Source organism: Hermetia illucens, chromosome 5 (assembly GCF_905115235.1).
Source record: "Hermetia illucens chromosome 5, iHerIll2.2.curated.20191125, whole genome shotgun sequence".
In the NCBI taxonomy this organism is placed as follows: domain Eukaryota; kingdom Metazoa; phylum Arthropoda; class Insecta; order Diptera; family Stratiomyidae; genus Hermetia; species Hermetia illucens.
The window spans coordinates 94,046,916-94,067,313 of record NC_051853.1 but is presented as its reverse complement, the minus strand read 5'-3'; the positions used below and the strand labels follow the sequence as shown (position 1 = coordinate 94,067,313).

General features: G+C 34.4%; 1 protein-coding gene across 1 annotated transcript in view; it reads left to right on the top strand.

Annotated features, from left to right (window-relative positions):
• Positions 1-466: 466 nt before the first annotated feature.
• LOC119657818 (protein hedgehog) overlaps positions 467-20,398 on the top strand; it is a 100,777-nt gene continuing 80,845 nt past the window's right edge. Inside the window, exon 1 of the mRNA XM_038064932.1 lies at positions 467-2,120. Within this exon, the coding sequence (XP_037920860.1) occupies positions 1,761-2,120 (360 nt within the window). The 5' untranslated portion in view covers positions 467-1,760. The remainder of the gene's footprint in view (positions 2,121-20,398) is intronic.

Below are 20,398 nucleotides of genomic sequence, written 5' to 3'. Positions count from 1 at the left end.
TATCTTTATCTCTTCTGGACCAAAACTTTTTGGCAGCATTGAGGTGTGCAATGTTTCGTTAAGTTTTCCATTCAATCCTCCCTCGCCTCTCATATATTACCATCCCTTAAAATATCTTCAGGAACAAGGATTTCAAGTCCTCGTGTGCGCGGCTACTAACACACGCGAGACGGCTTAGGGGATGATCTACACGAGTTTAGTGCTGCACGCCAATCCATACCAAGCCAGCCGGTATCAGTCGGTGCAATCGACTTACGATCACTTTCTTATATACTCACCTGATAGGTAACTAGCGGCTGGGTAGAGACCGAGCAGTGGTCGATGAGCTTAGCTCGTTCGAGTGTATGTGATGTGACGCCATACATGCGTTCTGAACGCTGTAGATACTCTGTATACAATATGCCTACTCGTATTTTAGTTAGCTGATAAATTTTAGCAGCATCTACCTTCCCATATGACAATTCTGTCAATCAGTTGTATATTAGACCGGGCTCCGAAAAGGATAACAGTGAAATGATCAGATCAATATAGACCGGGTGCGGACTGACTTCATTCATTAAATCTAACACACAGTCTAGTTCCAAGAAGGTATCACTACCCTTTGCCTAATCAATCATATGTGGATCGGTTCTGTGTGACTTCATTACTATGATTGCAAGTGAAATTTCCCGGTGATAGTACAGAGTTTTATCAGCACAAGTGTCTTACAGTGAAGCATGAATGAATCAGATCGAAGCGTCATGGTAAATGACGTCGCAAGTGGCTCACCGCAGAGATCCCTAGAACGTCCAATACTGTTCTCCCATTGAGTATGGTCGCTCCTTTTTCGTGGATCCGCGCAGAGGTGAATGTGTCCACACTTTCCCATCGCCAGTACGAAAGTAATTCATAATTTATTGTTTCTGCTAATAATAATTTTTATTTATGATATACTCGTACCTATATATAATCTGCGATAACTCTTGAGCCGGTCATGATTACGCTATACCCACCCGCCGTGCGTATATAAATCGCGCCTACACGGTACTGTTTTATGTGCAATTTTCATTGGAAGTGCGACAGCCGTTCTATCATCAAAGAGATATAAATGTAAAAAAGCAATGAAAATTTTTATCAATATTCAAACGAATAATAACAAAAAATTGCAGTATGCACATGAATGCAGCGGTTTGAAGTTTGTTTTATTGTTTATTCTGCGGTGAATGTTATTCACGGATAAAAAGTGATTTATGAAGTTTCCTCCCAAAGTGCATTGTATATTACCTTTATAAAATCATTAAAATATAGAAGATCAGTAATTGTGGTTTATATAATAACTTTCCTTTGAAAACATACATGGATGCCGTATAGTGGATGTAGTGCTGGAGAAACATGTGCTTAGCAGATTTTATTCGTCAAATATTTAATGGTTTTGTTTATCAATCGAATTTATGAAAGAATATTGCTCATGCAGGTGAAACATCAGTTGATGGCTTGAAATGTTGAATGTTAAACTTACGGTTTTTGCAATTTCGAGATAAACGCGAGGAACAGATATTTCATGTTGCGCTGGTTCACTGTAAAATAATGCATCTTTGTTTTTCGGTGCAAAATGTGTGACTATAATTCAAGTTCTGAGTTTTACTTAATTTCACTGTGGAATGAATCCTGAAAGATTCTGTGAATAAAATTAATGAACAATTAAAGTCACTTCATTAACTGTAAGGGCTCTTTACTTGCCTTCATTTGATAAAATTTAATTAATCTTAATTCTAAATTTAATGATAATGCATTCACACACAAATCAGATTAGCAGTAAAACGACATTACACAAACCGTTTAGAAACATGATGTTTCAGAATATCTTCAGTGTATTATTGCTGTTATCCTTGTTCATAACGGTGCATTCGTGCGGTCCAGGACGGGGTATTGGTGGGCCGCGAAAAAATCGTAAATTAACACCTTTAGTTTTTAAACAACACGTTCCGAATATGTCCGAAAATATGTTAGGTGCGTCGGGGTTAAGAGAAGGAAGAATCGAACGTACTCATCCGAAATTTAAAGATTTAGTGCCAAATTACAATAAGGATATTATATTTAAGGATGACGAAGGGACGGGAGCAGATCGTGTAATGTCAACGGTAAGTAGAAATATTACCATTGAAGTTTTAACATTTTGTGGATGCTAGATTTAGTTTCATGTTGATTGTTAATAAGAAAATACATAGGAGGGATCACTACAATTAGCGACTCATTCCATTTTCATCAGTGGCCAAAATATTAATATTAGAAAAATAACTGGATAAGTGGCTGGGTTATAGATGGAATGAGGTTGCATAAATACTCCTGGTGCAAAGAACCAACAAAATCTAAGCTCTAGCTCTAAAACCGAACATAAGGGTTTCCTAATTTCACTCACATTAATACATTTCAAGGAAGTCCTGCAGTAGGTAAAGCGAAAAAGTCTAGACTAAGCAGAGAAGTCGTTGACTTTTTCATTAATAGGTTATCTTCTCCCTGAATCGGTACTTCCATATTATATTTTTCAATTTTTTTGATAGAAATTGGAAAATTTCAAAATGAATTACGCAGTAGCTGAAGATTTAATTGAAAAATGGAAATATTTATTGTTCATTATTTACAATAAAGTAGGTTAAATTGAATGGATTGACCTCTCATTAAAATTTGGGGGCTTAATCAGTGGCTAATTCATCAAATATATGTGTATTGTGGAAAATATTTATGTTTTTGGACACCATGTTCATGAAATATTACCAAATTCTACATATCGGTTTCTCTTGTGTGATAGTTAGATAATGTATGTTTCACATTTTCAAAACTATGCGGGAATGAATGCAAATGGGAAATTATTCATTCTGGGCGTATAATATATAATATATGTTCTTCTTGATATTGAAAGGTTATTAATTTAGTAATTCTAAAATTTAAATGTCAACAGATAGATAATTTGAATATGAGAATGAATATTTAAATGAATATCATATTTGGTTTCAAGTAAAAGATCAATTTACATTATTTACATAATATTATAATTTTTTCTAGAATTTGGCAACTTGCAATTTCTACGGGTGTGAGTTTAGACTAAAAAACATAATGAAAAAGAAGAAGAAGAAAAATTTAAGAATTCAATAATAATATATTTATTCACTCCTTCGACGTTTCGTATAGTTGACTAGGCATCGCCCATGAGGGATGTGTCGGGAGAATAAATATTTTTCTTAAACAAGCTTCAAAAATGGAATAAGCCAAACGTAAACCATTAAGTTCTAATTGTTACTTATTGAAGCTGTTTTATAATGGCAAATGAAATCAGAAAGAGTATTGTTGTAGTAATAACAGTTGCTTGTATATTATTTTTCATTGAAATTCTTAATTTTTTCCATTCTTGGAAAATCATAATTTTCAATTTTAAAATGATTCACACAGTGAGATTTGACACTTTGAATGAAAGGATTTAGTTGGTCCTTTTAAGACACAGGTGGTGTGGAAACTGGTATTTTTGTAATTGCTTAGTGCATTTGGAGGCATAATATGAATTTAATTTACAGTTCAGTGAGTACAATGATGTTTTAATTGGATTTGAAATATCCTAGTATCCTAGTATTAACTCGAATTTACAAGAGTGTTATACAATAATGGTCAAAGCTTTGCAAAGTGAATTAAATGCTTGTAAAATATATATTTTTCGTATTTTTAAACATTCATGCTTTGTTTTGGCATTTGTTTTATTTTCTTTCAAATAAATCTGATTGCTTTCAATTTAAATTAAATATAATAAATCGATAAGATACAGTGGTTAACTTTTCAACCGCTTTCTCCTACCCTTACCAATGCTTTGTATTGTATCCAATCCATAAAAGAGCTTTTTCACATGTTTTAATAGTTGGCTTCTTTTTGAAAATGCAAAACAAATCAAATATTTTGACGCATGAATGATTCGCAATTTCAATTTTGAGTACTTTTTTTTAATTGCAAGCGTTCATAACCATGCGAAAGAGACCGTTCCAAAATATACCGAAAAATAAAAATTTCAGAACCATTTCATTCTTTTTAAGTCAAAAGTCGCTAAAGTTTTGGCCACTATTGTAAAGAGCCAACTATTCAGCTTCATTACTTTTTGTCAGAGAAGAAGATTATATTCAATAAGAATTCAAGTCACTTGCTCGGGCAATATTGTCAGGAAAAATAAGAAAACCTTTATGAATATGTTGAACTTTGTGACAACAGACGAAAGATCTATTTCATTAAAAGTTAAAATATGATTTTCTACAGTCGTTTGAGATTCTTCTAAAGCAGGCATGCCACATTCATACCCTTGCAATGCAATTGCAAATGATCTGCCACACTAATTTATTAGATTCCTGAGTTTCTTTGCCACTTGTAAAATCCTTGTTTTTGCGAGTTTGAATTAAATTTATTGGAGATATTTTACTTATTGAAAAGACTGCATAAAATTGCTATCTAGAGGTTTTATAAATTTCATTTGTATTATCAGTTGTATGAAGGACATGCGATCGCCGTGTAATATATTTAGGCAAGAGACATGAAAAATGTGGTTGAGGTCAAAATATTGTTTTTAATTGCGTTCAGGGTTTTTGTAATTTTTTTTAATGGTCTTGATAACAGTTTGCACATAAAAAGATTATAATAACATTCAATGATTTTCCTTAAGGGAACTGTACAATTAGGCAAAATGTGTTATCAAAATTTATGAAATCTGGTTTTTCAGCCAACAGAACATCAAAATATTATATTAACGGGAGGAATAGCTAGCCCCTCGCCAAACTTTAGTTTAGAAGAGCAGAAGTCTACTCTACTTTGTTGTTGTGGGGAGATATTTTTGACTAAATCTTAATAATCTTAACAATAATTACTGATTTTATATATCGCACTTGGTTGAATAATTGAAGTTTCCGAATGGTTTCCTGACTCCTTTACCGTGTTTCTACCGTTTTCTCTTTAGAGATTTGTTTTTTGCTTTGTCGATGAGAAAATCAATCTTTTTCTTCGTTTTTGGATCTGATTAGGTGAAAAATGGTCATTTCAAAGATTCCATTAACTCATAGCTTTACGAAACCACTTATCGGAATTTTTTTAGAAGAGTGGCATTTTATATATGCTCAGATATCATACATTCCGATAAACAGTTTGGCAAGACATAATACATCGAACAGCAGTTGGAGAACTATGCAATTTATCAAGTGATAAGGTTAAAGGATAATGGATATTCTTCCTTTTTATTTTACAAGGAATTTCAAAGACGACACCAAATTAGTTTCAGCCTGAAGATTGTACTCTTTTCTCTAAACGGAAATGTGCCAATTATTTGAGTATTGAATAATACAAGTCAGGCTAGGTGATTTTTATGTAAGAATATTTGAGTGCTCTATGGTTCCCTTCAAATATAGTTCGTATATACACTACCAGCATTGAATATATCCGACGACCCGTTTTAATATGATGCATTTCATGTTTTAGAGGTCAGTAATTTCTAGCGAAGTGGGACTTTGTTAATATCAGCATGATTTACACCGAACTTTCCAGTATGGACTTCTATGTTATGCCCTATATTAACGCATTTTGTGGCTCTAACTTGAATTAAGTAATGGAGCTTGAACTACAAACTACAAAATTTAGTTACATATAAACATTTTATCTGGACGGATATTGGGATGAAGAGCATTTGAGAACTAGGTTTTGTATAGAGATATCGTTATGATTTTTTCTGTTTTCTTGTTTGTATAGTTTCTGAGAATAGTCTGTTAAATAGGTAGGAGTACGATAATTGGGTTCCTCGGAGCGGTTATGGATACCTCTACCCCTATTCACCGATTGGTTTTTGAATTAGATTCTCTTTAACCGGAAGAACTTGTGACCTTTTCAGTAGAAAATTCAATAATTGCTTTAAAAAATTTGCCTGACAATGGTCTAACTTGAAGGCTTCTCATAACATTAGAACGAGCAGCTACAGTTATTCCTAAGTTCGATTATAAATTAAATAAATATTTTCTCACATGTTTGAAAACTTCTCTTGTACAAGTGAATATATGCAACAATGCCAGCGTGCAAAACATATGAATTATACATCAGCACGATTTCTGCAGGAAATATCAAGCCAAAAATTTATTGAAAAACTATTGTAGCCGACCGTAAGCTGCGTTGTAAATTCTGCTAAGTGAAATGAAATTAATTCAAAAATTCACAAATTGCAAATTATGGGTGCGTCAAACGATATCGCTAATTTCAAAGTTCAATAAAAACTCTCACACAATAGGCATTTGTATGAATATATGTTTATCAACTTAGGTGTGGATGGTATGGTATTTGAAGGTTGATGAATGAAATTTCGGAAGTGAAGCGAGGGGTATAATTATAAGCACGCCGCTGTTTTTTGTACAATATGGTTGTCATGATATTCTATTTGACAAATTGCTATATGGGTGACACTACTCTTAACAACGTTATTTGTAATTTACTTGGTGAAATGTTCAATATTTCGAACTATTGCTTCCTGGAATATGAATTGAAATATTAACCACAGTCAATTTTAAACTTGTTTACAATTAACGATCAGTTCTGATTGCTGGTGATTAACACGGTTGATTCCATTTGAAAATATTTTTTATATTATTGATAATAATAATAATAATTGATGAGGTGACAATAGAATATGAAGCGTGTTAGAACGTTATATTGAAGGCCGTAATGATATGCTATTAGGTAATGTTGTCAGCATTGCACTCGTTCGTGATTATTACTCTGGTTTGACGCACTCTTTCACAGCTGAGCTGTTTAGTATGAAATATCCTTCAGATGGATTTACATCGTCCCTCTGACACCAGCGCGATTTGAACCTTGTTTCGCGACAGCCCAACCAGTAAGCCATCCCGACATTTAGTTTCTAAAAATACTAAATCGATTGAAAAATCTAAAATCTTTCCGATAATTTTCAATGGTGAATTTAGCTTCTATTATCATGTCAATTTCATTTTTAAATTTTTACACAAAACACCCCAATATTAAAATTTCCCGAAACTCAATTTATTAATCATAGAATTATGTATATATATACATTTTTAAGTTCGAATTAATCATCAACCGATTTTTCTAATATTTAGCACAAGAAAACTATGTTCATGCCAGTATGCAATAATATGTATTTTACCTAACGGATCCGTGCAGGCAATAGGCAAGCTATTGCTATTGTGCGCATATAAAATATATTTTTAGGATATTGTTAAAAAAAGGTGTACCAAATTTCCCTTTATCTCGGTTAAAGCCAATGATCACCTGACTATGGAAAAATGTTTTGGGGCATAAGGAAGGTGAGGTCTCGCGTGAGAGGGATTGAGGCGACATAAATTAGCAGTAGGAAATCTCAAACACTTTTGATGGTGGTGTAATGAAAGTTCTTTTGATTTTGTTACTACATTTCCAATAATAAATTTAAAAATTCAATTTCCTTGGATCCATGTGCCAAGTGTTTTAGTCATACATGGTGTGCTAACTTTTAACTTATTATTAAAAATTTCTCGAAGCTGCCTGGAAAAACATAGTGGCTGAAGTTATAGGTAGCTTCTGAAAGGCTTCATCGAATAACCGGGAGTATAAATCGTCTTTGCAGCAGGTTAATAGGTTGATTAGTGACAGGAAATAAAAAAAAAGTCGCCAAGAGATCGACAGAGCAATTCGAAATGTTCGCTCAACCATACCGTAGTCAGGGAATAATACCCATAGTCGCCGATAGCCTATCAGTTGCTCATTTTTGGGAAATTTTCCAGCGCTAGAATAATTGATGGCCTCTACTGCTTTTACTGCTGAAAATGGATACATAATTGGCCAATTCGAATCGCCGGCGTAATCGATTGTTCGATAAAACTTATTTCTTGATTATTTTATTTTTATTCATTTAAAACTGCATTTTTTTATCGTTTTATATATACAGGGTGACAAACAAAAGGATTATATTGCCAACATTTTTTAGTAAAACAAAATACTATTAGCATAAATTTAAAATAAACTATAAAAAGTTATTATATAATGTCTAAGTCATAATATATTCAACCGGTTTCAGAGTGGCAATCCTTAGCACGAATACATAACGTTAAACGCTTTACGAAATTCTGGGCTATGGGCCACAGCTCCTCTGTGGTTGTTTTAGCCTACTCTTGAAGCAATAATGTTCGGTTCATGAACACCACACTTCCGTGGCATGTTACACCTAGACTTACGCTCTAGACAATTGACAATTGTAATCCATCGGGTTCAGATCCGGAGAGAATGGCGGCTAGCCTTGTGATGTTATGAAATTTGGAAAATTTGCTTTGCACTACCCTGGTGTTGTTTTTGCTCTGTGATCCGCCATCGCCAAAGTGCTATTGGGACCAGGAAAGGGCAAAAGTTTCTAAAATGTCCTGGCAGTAAACATCTTTATTAATTTTGACTCTTTGTTCAATGAAAATCAGAGATATCTTGCTATTGGCGCAAATTCCATCACATACCATAATGGATTGCGGATTTTGGCAATATTGAATGACGGATGACGATCGGGAAGCTTCTGTTGAATAATTTTCGTCGTTTGGACAATTGGGGCTTATCCAGCAGCTTCACATGAAGACGATTTTTCCAGCCGGTACCTGCGGCACGACGTTGGATCAAGCGACATCTTTCAAGCCTTATTTTTTTGTGTTCGTCCGTGAGCAGCTGGCACTTTTGTAGCTTGTATGTCTTGAGCCAAAGTTCATTTTTTGCTATGAGACGTATTGATTCATAATTGATACCTATCTTCTGAGCAATTTTCCTCATGGAGGCCATAGAATTTCCCTCCCCTCTCTTTTCTATATTTTCGTGGTTGTTAAAGCGTTTACAATGAGTTTTCTTCCTCTATCAGGGTTATGACCTTCAAGCTGCTTAAGTCGTTTGATTGCAAGAAAAACCAATGAAGTTTACGTGCTATTTGGCAGTTGCGTTTATTTACCGATGCAAGGCTATGATAGCTGAGCGATTGCTTGAAATCGCTGAACGAAGTTTTATGAACAGGATAAAATAAAATTATTTAATTTTTAACGCACTTCAGTATACACACAAGAATCATAAAATACCAGTAACCGTTGAAAATTTTATATACTTATTTCTTGTCACCCTGTACATATATCGTTACTATTTTATTTTTATTATGTTTTAACTTGCTTACTTTCTATTTTGTTGGTAATATGGGATTTTGTTTTCATTTTTAAACAAATCAGTATGGGTTTGCTGAGGTATTTCTTCTATTTGAAGATCCCTTCTCCTATTCCTCACCTTGGAAAACTTTCAACACATTAAGGGTTCATCTTCACGGGAAGGACTTCAAAGGTAATGCTTCATTAAGGTCTGAGGCTGGAGAGCTATCAATTGACAATGCACCCGTTGCAGATTCTCTCTCCTCTCGGCACTCGCGTCAAGAGTTTTCCAACTCCAAGCGCGTCGTCATTTGCAGAAACATTTAAATCTATTGACACGATATTTGGTGGAAAGGTAGAAACTGTGACTCTCCACGCATGGATGGTATATTATATTTTTCAGTTTCAGGGAGGAGACGAGGGAGATTGCCATGCATGCAAGACTGGGTTGTAAATTTCGATTAGTAATTTTGGAATCAAGCCTGTTTTGACTTAGTTGTCAAAGGGGGAGTACGGGGGTTTGAAAATGATCACTGTTAGAAACTACTCAACCGAAAAATCTGAAGAACTCATGGTGTTGTCTCTATATGACACCTGTTCAAATAAAGTTAGTAATAGTATATTAATATATTTTGAGAATTTACTGTGAAACTACACTTAAGATCTTGCCAGAATTACTAGAAGTTTTGCGGTAATATAGCTGTGTGGAAATCAGACTTCTCCTTCATGTATGTTTGTCGGAAGATTCTTACAATTTGCCCTAACATGATGTTCTGGATTCTGGCGGAAATTTTGTTAATAACATGTGAGCGACCAAAGTGGTCAAAAGGACTCCCTACCTACATTCTCGAGCCTGACTAGAATAGAAACGTGCAAGCGACAGTAGGACTGAACTTTGGTACACCGCTGCCTTTCTTAGGTTTTGTGATAGCTGTGTCCTAGTGGTTGACTGCTTCAGATCATTTTAAAAATTTCAAAATGCCTAGAAAAAAAAAACGAATTTGATTGGAAAAAGTGCGAATTTGATCGACTAAAATACAAATTTTGTTAGGACAATACGAATTTTGGTAGGAAGAAGGATTTAACTGGGACAGCGGTACACCCACAATAAATGTAATCGTATTTCTCCTATAACTCTAAACAATGTTTTATTTTGAAAATACAAGCAAGTTTGCCAGTTTTCAAGTGGAAAATATAGGGTTGCATACCATAAAGCAATGCGTAATTCTGCCCAATCAAGGTATTTTCAAATGCTCGAAATTTACTAAGTGAACGAGAAAAATGAACACATGTTTTCCACATTTCTACTGATATCTAGTAAATCTTGATAGTAACCACGAAACATTTCCTATAAAAGCAAATAACATGCAACTGGCTCATAAATCATTCCCCAGCTCAGTAACTAACGTGCAGTCAGATCAATGGAAAATATCAGTATCTAATCGTAGTTAGTATTCGGTCAACAAATTCAACACCAGATTATCACATGAGGCGCTACTAAATCCCCATGTTATTTTTAAAATAACTTCAAAAGTTGATTGCAGGGATTATTTTAAGATTGTTGAAATGTAAAAGTTTTTTTTCTTGTGGATAATTAGTGAGTTGTCGGGACATTCATAAATACTTCATGTGTCTTTGTTTTCATAGTGGTATTTTATTTTGAGGCGTCAATTTCGGTTTACTCAGGAAGCTCAACGAGAAATAAAATAATACACATCCGCCAAAATAAAAATAAAATAATTGGTAACAATATCAACAACAAGTTATTCATAAAGTGCACACTGTATTATTTAGAGATTCGACCGGACGACAACGGTGCGAGTAGATAACGACAAAGTGCACATTCTTATCTGCTAACGCTCTGGTATTCATTAAAAATTTTCTGCTATCTAGATACGTATGCGTCGTAAATAAATACTTAAGATTCAGTTTTTCAAGCACGAGACATTGTCTGATATACGTATATATTCATTTCCAATATGTAAGATCATATTGTACATGGAGCGTTTCCATCCATACCCCCGATCATGGGTGTAACAATAAGGAGGTATGTGAAAATATGAAAGTTTCTTCACGGGGGAGAAGGAAAAGTCCCGGCATTTACTCATCGTTTGCCGTGAAAATATTGTTTTATGATAAGAATTCATGTGTGTATCATCTTCGATGTGAATTAGTTAGATAACTAACTAAAGCTAAGTTGATTAGCCTTCAATATATTTATATCAAGGTAGTTACATTTGTGGATATAGTCATGTCGTTTTCTGGGCAAATATTGATTTTCCCGTTGTAGACATGTGGATTAGTTGAAATTGATGAAAGTATGCATATGGGGGAAATTCTGGGAATAGTTGTTTGCTACAAACTTCAAAAGTGATAGGGGAAGAATGCTTACGATAAAAACGGGCCACTTATTTGCTGTGAAAGTTTTGTTTGGAAGCAGGTTTCAGTTGGTTGGAATGTGAATGAAGGAGATTTCCAGGAGTTAAGCTACTACATACTTACAGTACCTACAGGGATTGAATCAGTGCATTCGCGAAACCTCTTCTCTGTATTAGGTCTGTAACCCATAAGCCAACGCACCTGTTCTTGATCAGCTTTCTTCCATTAAGCGCACAATCCTATATATAAAGTCAATAGCAATAAATCAATGAAATATGCAATGTTGTTTGCTCGTCAAATGCCTTACTTAATCAAGTAGCACATTAAACAACAATGTACTGATCTTATCACTGTTTTGCGTCTATTATTAACATTTCGGTTTGTCATAATTTCTAATCTATCCTCATTTGGAATTTATAACGTTTTATTGGCGCGTGCCTTCGAAATGCATTTAGCGCGGGGTTTCGTAATAAAAACTGAAAAAACTGAAGTGAAAAATTTTAGAAAATCCCCCAATTGCGTGTTTTGTTTACAACCAAACTTTTTTCGATAAGCTCTGGGTAATTTAACACTTGAGCTAGACTGAGTTGGATCTTGCAGCATGCACATTCTAGCTTTATCCATATCTTGCCATGGGTAATTGTTGCTATCAGCCTCAGATAGATTAAATATTTCTCCAACAATTGCCTCCGTTTTTTGAAGGCATCAGCAAACTCCTTTCCTGTATGTCAAGGAAACAAAGAAATTTTGATTACGATCAGGTATTCTCGTGGGCGTACTTAGAAACAAATATGAGACCCATTCATACTGATTAATCAAATCAGCTGAATATTAGATTTATCTTCACTACGCAGCGAAAGAGAAGAAATAAAAAACCGAGATTTATATCAAACGCCTGTAATATTTTAGTGGGACAACGTTGCAAGCATATCGAATCAATTAGTTTCTAGATCAATGACATTGGGCGTGATCGATTCAAAACTAAATTGTTTTTGATTTCAAAATCCGGAAATCTATGTTGTTCATGGATTCGTCAATGTTGAGTAAATGCGACACAAAACGTATAGAACGTTGATCTTTGAAATTGAGCGAATATTGAATACGAATTGGCTCTAAGAGCAAAGTGTGTAAGAATAGATGCCTGAATCTTGTTCTTGAAGGTCAAAAATGTTGATCGATTTTGTGGTTAGAAGTTTTTTGAACCCAACTAACATATGCATATCGACCGAGTTGGTTGAGTTTGAATGCAATGAGGAAGTATTCTTGACGAAAGCAATTTGTTGCGGTAAGAAAGGTCAGCATAAAATGAATATGAGCAAAGGGATCAAGTTGATTTGCTGATATTTAGGGTTCAGTGCCACAATAAATTTATATTTAAATTAAGTTTTCGATAGTGCTTAGATAAACATTTTGCATTACGAGTTTCCCAAGAAGAAGAAAGACTAACGATTTCGACCAGGGCAGAAGTAACTCATCAGATACTGCCTCTCCTCCGTGATAACAAGTGGAAACAGGGGGAAAATGCTCCTGTGGATAATCGAAAAAATACGACAAGGGTGCGGATTAAGTTTAAGTTTAAATCGCCAATAGTTTGAGCCTAAGTTAGGCCAAAGCTAGATTTTTGTTTGGGTTATGATGGATCCTAAGTCCACATCCACTTGATATTGGACCGGACCAAATGGAGAGCAACTTTCTCCCACGTTTTTTGGTCCACGGGCCTCTCGTTTGGAGCATAGCACCCAACTATAAACTTTCTTTACGCTGCTCCCAGGGCAGAGGTGAAGCAGCCTCTGATGGGTTGCCTCTGCCCTGGAGGAAACTTTTAGTCTTTCTTTTTGTATACTTGGTTGGTTTTATGCCCCAAACGAGGGTTCTGTGGCCCAAAAATGTTAGAGTAAGTTGCTCTTCATTTGGTCCGGTCCCGGTGCCCCATTCCATTCAACGACACCATTGATTCCGATGCAAAGTTTGGCATCGAAACGTTGGCGTAGATCCGATGTTTAAAATAAGAGCCTTGTTCTGGCCACTGTTATGAGGCATTACTCTTGCCCAATACGGAAATGTTAAAACTTTTGGATCCGGTAGGTCATGAGTTTTTCGAATGGAACAATACACAATGAAAGATTCCTCAACATGGCAGGAACTCAAGGGAACTCACGTCGAAAATTAGAATCACGAAATTATTGATTTGAAATTAAATTCATCGACTATTGAACATGAGGGTTTCCCAGGCAGAAGCAATTAATTTTAATAATGGTTTACTTAGAACGACTAAGCAGAACTAAGTGTTGAAGTCAAACTTGTCTGAAAAAACTGGCAAAAGGCAATCTCAAATGTAGGATTTTTTCACATAATTTTTGGGTTTTAGTTTCTTATTATCTTATCCGTTCTAAATTCTTTGAATAAATACAACATAATTGACATGAAACTCTTTTGAAATGTGATCACAGATCTTGCTTTGGTAATTTTCAAAAACGTTTGGAAATTATAAATTATAAGAGAAATTTGCCAAAAGTTTTTATTTTCAATTTACGAGCTGGTACTGTATTTTGTTAAAATCGCCGTCATTTTTTGAATGGGTAGATAATTGTTTCCCCGAAAACATTGATAAAGTTATGGTAGGTCAAGGTTGTCTGTTTTGTGCTTACTGTAACCCCAGACATGAAAAGTCAATATCACACAAAAATGACTAGTGTGGCCTACTCAAGTGGTCCGGGCAGTAAACAAGTGGGTGCATGGCTTCATCAATCCTCATGGCTCCATCAATCCTTCAACAATTCATAATTGTTTTCGGCAAGTGTGAAAATTGACCGAAAGTGCCTAAATATTATGTCTGCACAAAAATTTCTAAGTCATTATCTAATACACATTATATTAGATACGTTCTCATGGTTGATTTAGGTAATATAATCTGTATATACTACAATATATCATAGTTTCCAATAAATAAATTCAGTTGAATGAAAATCATTTCTGCATTTATAATAAAACCTGAGGAGCTAGTGGTATAATCGTGACAAAAAAGAGTCATATTTAACTTTTATTTTAACTCCTTTGCATTTAAATTTGCATATCCGTTAAAATCACTAATAAGAGGCGCCCCTTTTCTTACTTGGTTCAGGAGCAGTATTTAAAATATAAATGTAACTAATAGCTCCCAAACTACAATAAATTCGATTGTCACATCTTAAGGACTATAAACATTTGTAATTGAAAGAAATGTCAGAAGGTTGCACCCCAACAGCGATGTAATAAAATGACAAATTTAAATCCAGTCATAACAGCCAATAAGAAGAAATACATACTTATTTATGGAAGTTCAGATGTATGGCGTTATATTTATATGAAAATATTGAAAATGTTATTTGTATGAAAATGATTTCAAGTGAAATAAAATTGGTAGTCTTATTGCTGAATTATTCCATTCAGCTCATGGAGTGCCTCTTGGAAGGTCAAATTGTTCAAAAGCAGACTGCTTTCTGATAAAGTCGAAGAATAAACGAAACGACTATCCGTTAACCCTTTCAAAAAAGCAAGCCTCTTTGAATGTGAAGCAGGAAGTGAATGTTTTTGGTAGTCGAAAAGATACTGTCTAAATTAGCACGCAAGCACCTGAGAGATCATCTCGTAGGCGTGGCCATAAGCTAACGATCGGGTTTTCGCTCTGGGATTCTGTTGGGTGATCAAGAAACAAACAAAATCTTATTAAAATCGGTTTACTGTTTACCTGTTCGCAGAAACAGTAATACGTGTTGAGACGAAATTTGATGAGAAGGTTAGTTCTGTGGACCCCCACGGGTGCAACGAATGTTATGATTCTAGGTTGAGTTTAAGGGGCGGGTCCCAAATATGCGAAAGGATTTGTAAATATTTTCTTTCTCATAATTTAGCCATATGGGGTATCAACTGAAAGATTTTGATTACTACTGTCCTGAACAGGTCTTGCTTTACACATCAGTAGTAAAGCTGTGAGTACGGGAGTTAGAAAGTGATTACTTATTTCAGGGAATCATTCCCAGAAATTACACGGCCGAAAATAATCATCGTTATGTATATATATGACGACAAAACCCTAAAATATTGTCCATTCCGACATCTTCACAAACACCTCTTCGGTTCACAAATTCAACCTAGAACCATACAAATATTCTATAATGTAGGACGTAATACGGAGCAATTAATTAAAAAATTTGGTGGAAATGCTGCTATTATCAACAAAGTTATAAGAGCCCAAAAATGAATTTTTCGTGTGGCGGATGTATTGTAAGCCATAAAAGTTTTGACGCCCCTAGCCGGATATATTCAATGGATTTATGATACGAGCCAGGTACGAACTCAACCATTATGCAACCAAATATTCGCGCACAAAATATCAACAGCCTTGCAAATTTGAAACCATGAGCGATTGTTACATAATTCTGGCAACGTTAAATTATTTTCATTATTATCAGTAAATTGATAAGGCAATGTAGGAACGAGGAGGAATATTTAAAATATCACTCTTATGGAAAATTTATTAATCCTCTCCTTTATCTCTCCTCTCCTTGCTAAAATAATAAAATATTGAAAAGTTTGCTGCAACTTCTCATTTAATTAACTAAATAGCAGCCTAACAATTTTATTTTATATGGTATTTTACTGAGTTCTAAATAACAATATAGGGACACCATAAAGTTTATAATCTTATTATCAAAAGAAGATACATATTTTAAAGCAAGATGTGTGGTTGCAGATTATTTTTGCTTTGTCATTGACATATAAATTATTTAGAATTGATTTACCTTTTTGGACTAAAGTGCAAGTAGTTTGAAACTTTTTCGGAAGATTTGACAAGACGAAGACAATTTCTAGGATTAGAGAAAATTTTATGGAAATCATTCATTTTATGGGCAATAATAGTCATTTCTCTATCTGCCCAATTAGGAAATCCATATCTTATGGATTGTTTGGTTCTATAGAAGCAAGGGAAGTTCATAGCTAGCCTAATAAATTTGGACAAACTATAATTTAGCTGCATTCTAAAGAGTTTTCTCCTCTCTTTAGAATTCCGCTAAAACTGCTACTAAAATGCAATCATTAAAGGTAGTTTAGGCTGAAATCCTAATTTTAATTTTTAAGTTTATGGATTAATGTAGTCCCTTTTCAGTAACTATATATTTGTATAAAATATATTATGGATATATGGTGGCGTCCAATCCTTCTAATGTCCTTCAAAGAGAAAATTGCTAAATAAAATAATTATCAGTTTTGAAAATTATATAAATCGATTCCAAAAATATATGCAAATGTTTATTTTCATATGAGTAGGTTTTACTCAGAGTTGGCATAAGAACTTAACATTTTTATCACTTAATAATTGCCGCAAAAACTAGTGGAAGCTGTTTGGTATTGTGGCCTATTTGCGGAAAAATGTGAAAATTTGATAAATTCAGTAGACTGGAACCAGATGTTGTTAAAAATTTAATATTTATATATCCATACCAATACACAAACTTTTCTCTTGTTTGGTTTCGGTTTTTATTGAGATTAGGAGAAAATCTTAAATCATCTTACAATTCTATGCAATGCTTCCTGTATTTGAAAGATTAATAAAAATACCTAGATAAGACCGGCTCGACTAGGGCCAAGAGCTAAGTGCATTAGCATACCGTTTATTGTTTAAGATGAGGTGATTCTTGCATGCATTTTGAATATAGTGACATTTTAACCCAACTGTTTAGATTTTGAAATGGGGAATTTATCTGCTTCATGACTTATATGAATCTCTATTCACTATAACAGATAGGGAAGCCATTTATTAAATGGTTTCGTAAAAAGTCTTTGCTTGTGCTTACTTTAGTTTATCTAATATTTAATTTTCATAGGATGGGAGGGATAATTAACAATTGCAGCTTGAACCGTGAGACGGATGTTTGCATACTTTCAATTATTACCAAACTACAGAATTTACGGACAGTCATTATTACTCACTGTTGTCTCCAGTTGTGATGAAATATAAAAACCTCCTTTTCAACAAGTAAAAACCTAATAATTAGCGAAGAATTGACTTGTTTAAAAAATGACTCGCGAAATGTTTCGTTACATAAATAGATTTTTGACGTAAATCGGCACAAAATATACACTTAGACACTCTTTCAAAATTAATTGTGCCAACGTTTCGGGTCCCATAAAATATTTCACCTAAAGCATAATAAAATCATTTTTACATGATCGTAAATTAGTTTAATATTTGCATATGTATATAGAAACTTTATTGCTTTCTAATTACAATAAATTAGTACTTAGGTGCGATTTCGATAAAGAATATTCTATTCCGGGCAATGCGACTAACTGAAACTGACAGGTTATGCCTGACTTTGGACTTTGTATTGTATTTTAGAGATATCGGTCTTCCAATGAGTTTCAAAAGAAACTCGTGGGATAAATCGTAATGTATTTAAGCAAGAAATGTGAGTTCTAATTATCATATGCAAAATTTTGGAAAGTTCTAATGAATGCGAATTATATTATATATTATAAGGGGTAGTAGTCTTTGTGTGCATTAAATTAAGAATATTTTTTTTCCAAACGCTGGAGCTCGGCGCTAAAGGTATGAAAGGTTTACCGGATTTTGGTGCAAGAATTTGGCAGCTTAATGGTTTCAATTGTACATAACTCGTAGTGTCTAAATACACGCATATATGCATTGAGTATGACCGGCTATTCGTGTATTGATCTCTTAGGATGCAGTAATTTCACTCGTATTTGAACTTATTTTTACTTTGCTAGTAACAGTACAATTTGCCCCAAACTTTTCAATATGGTGTTTCATATGATGACCTATATTGTTGCACACAGTTTGCAATATTTTGCATTGAACAAATATTGAAAACTTTCTGAAAGTATGTCCCAAAACTTAACGATTTCCCTAATAGATATCTTTTTTTTTAAAATGCAACGATTTGGAACTTTCTTTATCTTTCATTTTCATTAAAAAATATTATTCTGAAACTACCTCAAATTTTAATTCAATTTACCGGAATCGAGAGACATTGTGTCAAGATAAATGCGTGTAAAGTTTCTGACTAGTAAAATTAAGGTTTGCATCATATAATTGTCCTCTTAAATGAAAATTATTATTCCTCCTCCCATCTCCCAATGGTTAATTTTTTATTTCCTTTTTGGATATATTGGAGCCAATAAAAAAAAGCTTTAAAAAACTACAAGTGATATTACCCCTTAATTGTCCATATTGATGAATAGAGTAAAGTTGAATTCGAGAAAAAAACACCTCCACTATGCGATATCCAAGGGGAAGCACCAGGCATTGTTTATATTTATCTTTCAATATGTGCACACATTATATTTATATCAAGATTCCATCATCTTTTGAGCAATTACATTGTCGTTCAGAAGTGAGAAGTTTCACCGGAAATTTCATAGAATGACTTACTTTGACTATTGAGATAAGCCACAAATCATGGATCATTGAAGTAGATACTTTATATCAATTGATATTACTATGAGTGAATGTGAGTTGAAAGGGTGTGTTATATGATATAAGCGCTAATTCCAATAAAGGCTGACGAACAAAGCAAATACATTTTAGTTGCGTTGAGCACTTTGAGTGCTAGTTGGTATTTTGGTATTGTTGAAGTTAGGTTTGTCAATTGCTAAAAATAGGAAATTTACAAATATTCGACAGGTTGTTCTTCTTTGTACGGTTCGTTTGGAATGCATTGCCTCATTCCTCCTAATTCAGTGACTGCGCCTGCCAGAGTGTTGACTGAGGGATACTCAATTTTTCGGGCGTTTCCACCGCACACCCTCTCGCAGACGTCTTCAAACTTCAAAATAAAAGTGCTGGCCAGGGGAAACAAATTTGCAATGCACAATTCTATGAACATCAAAGAAGACAATGACCATCTTCTTCACATTCGACCTCTCTTGCCTTTTTGATCTAGTCAAGTTGCCACCGATTTGGTTGGTTTCTGGGTTATACTCGCAACATCAATAGTCATTGCCTGCAATGACTGAACCAAAAAGATTTGGATCACCCTTCTTTTTCCAAGTCCCGGCTCAAATTTAGTCGAGTGATTCTTTATCTTGCCTGAGAAGGAGTGAAACAAATTTTGCGGCAGAACACCCTATTTGCAACTACTTGGTCAAAATCTCCTGGCACGAGCTCCAACCCAGACCTGTCTTTTCTGAAATCACACTGATAGTAAAACGTTGGCTCTCATTAAATTTTTGTTGGATTTCCTTCAGTTCCTATTGAAGCTTTCGGTTTGTTGCCGATTTTTCAGCAACGGATCAAATTTCAAATACACTCTTTGTTCTTGTAACAATAGCCTACAAACTGAGGCCGATTGGTACGCGCAAACCACTGCTAACTCCGCCTAGCAGCATATCTATATATTGCGCCTATACCGCATAGCTCTCAAACTACTCCAAAGATTTTCCTTAACACTTTCCACTTTCAGAGCGGTTTAGCAAATTTTTCAGAAATCTGAGTGAAAGTCCAAGTTTTGCATCATAACGTCCATAGTAGGTATCAGAGTTGTTTTATAGGTGAATTTCCTTTTTTATTTCATGTGCTTTGTATGTGTCCATCAATAACCTGCTCCCTCATTTTGGCAAGTTATCAACATTCTTCAAGTTTTACTCACCAATTATGATATTTTGTCTGATTTCTAGTTTGGGCCATGGACTTGGGCTTCTGTTCATTGGCCGGTTTTTTTTGCTCGGATGCCAAACTGGAGCATTGCACGGTACTTACGAGCATACCGTGATATGCTTGTTTGAAATTGGCAAATATTTGGTAGGTGTCGATGTTGAAGTCCCAATACTTCTCGAGTAGTTATCTCTAGAGCTTAGCC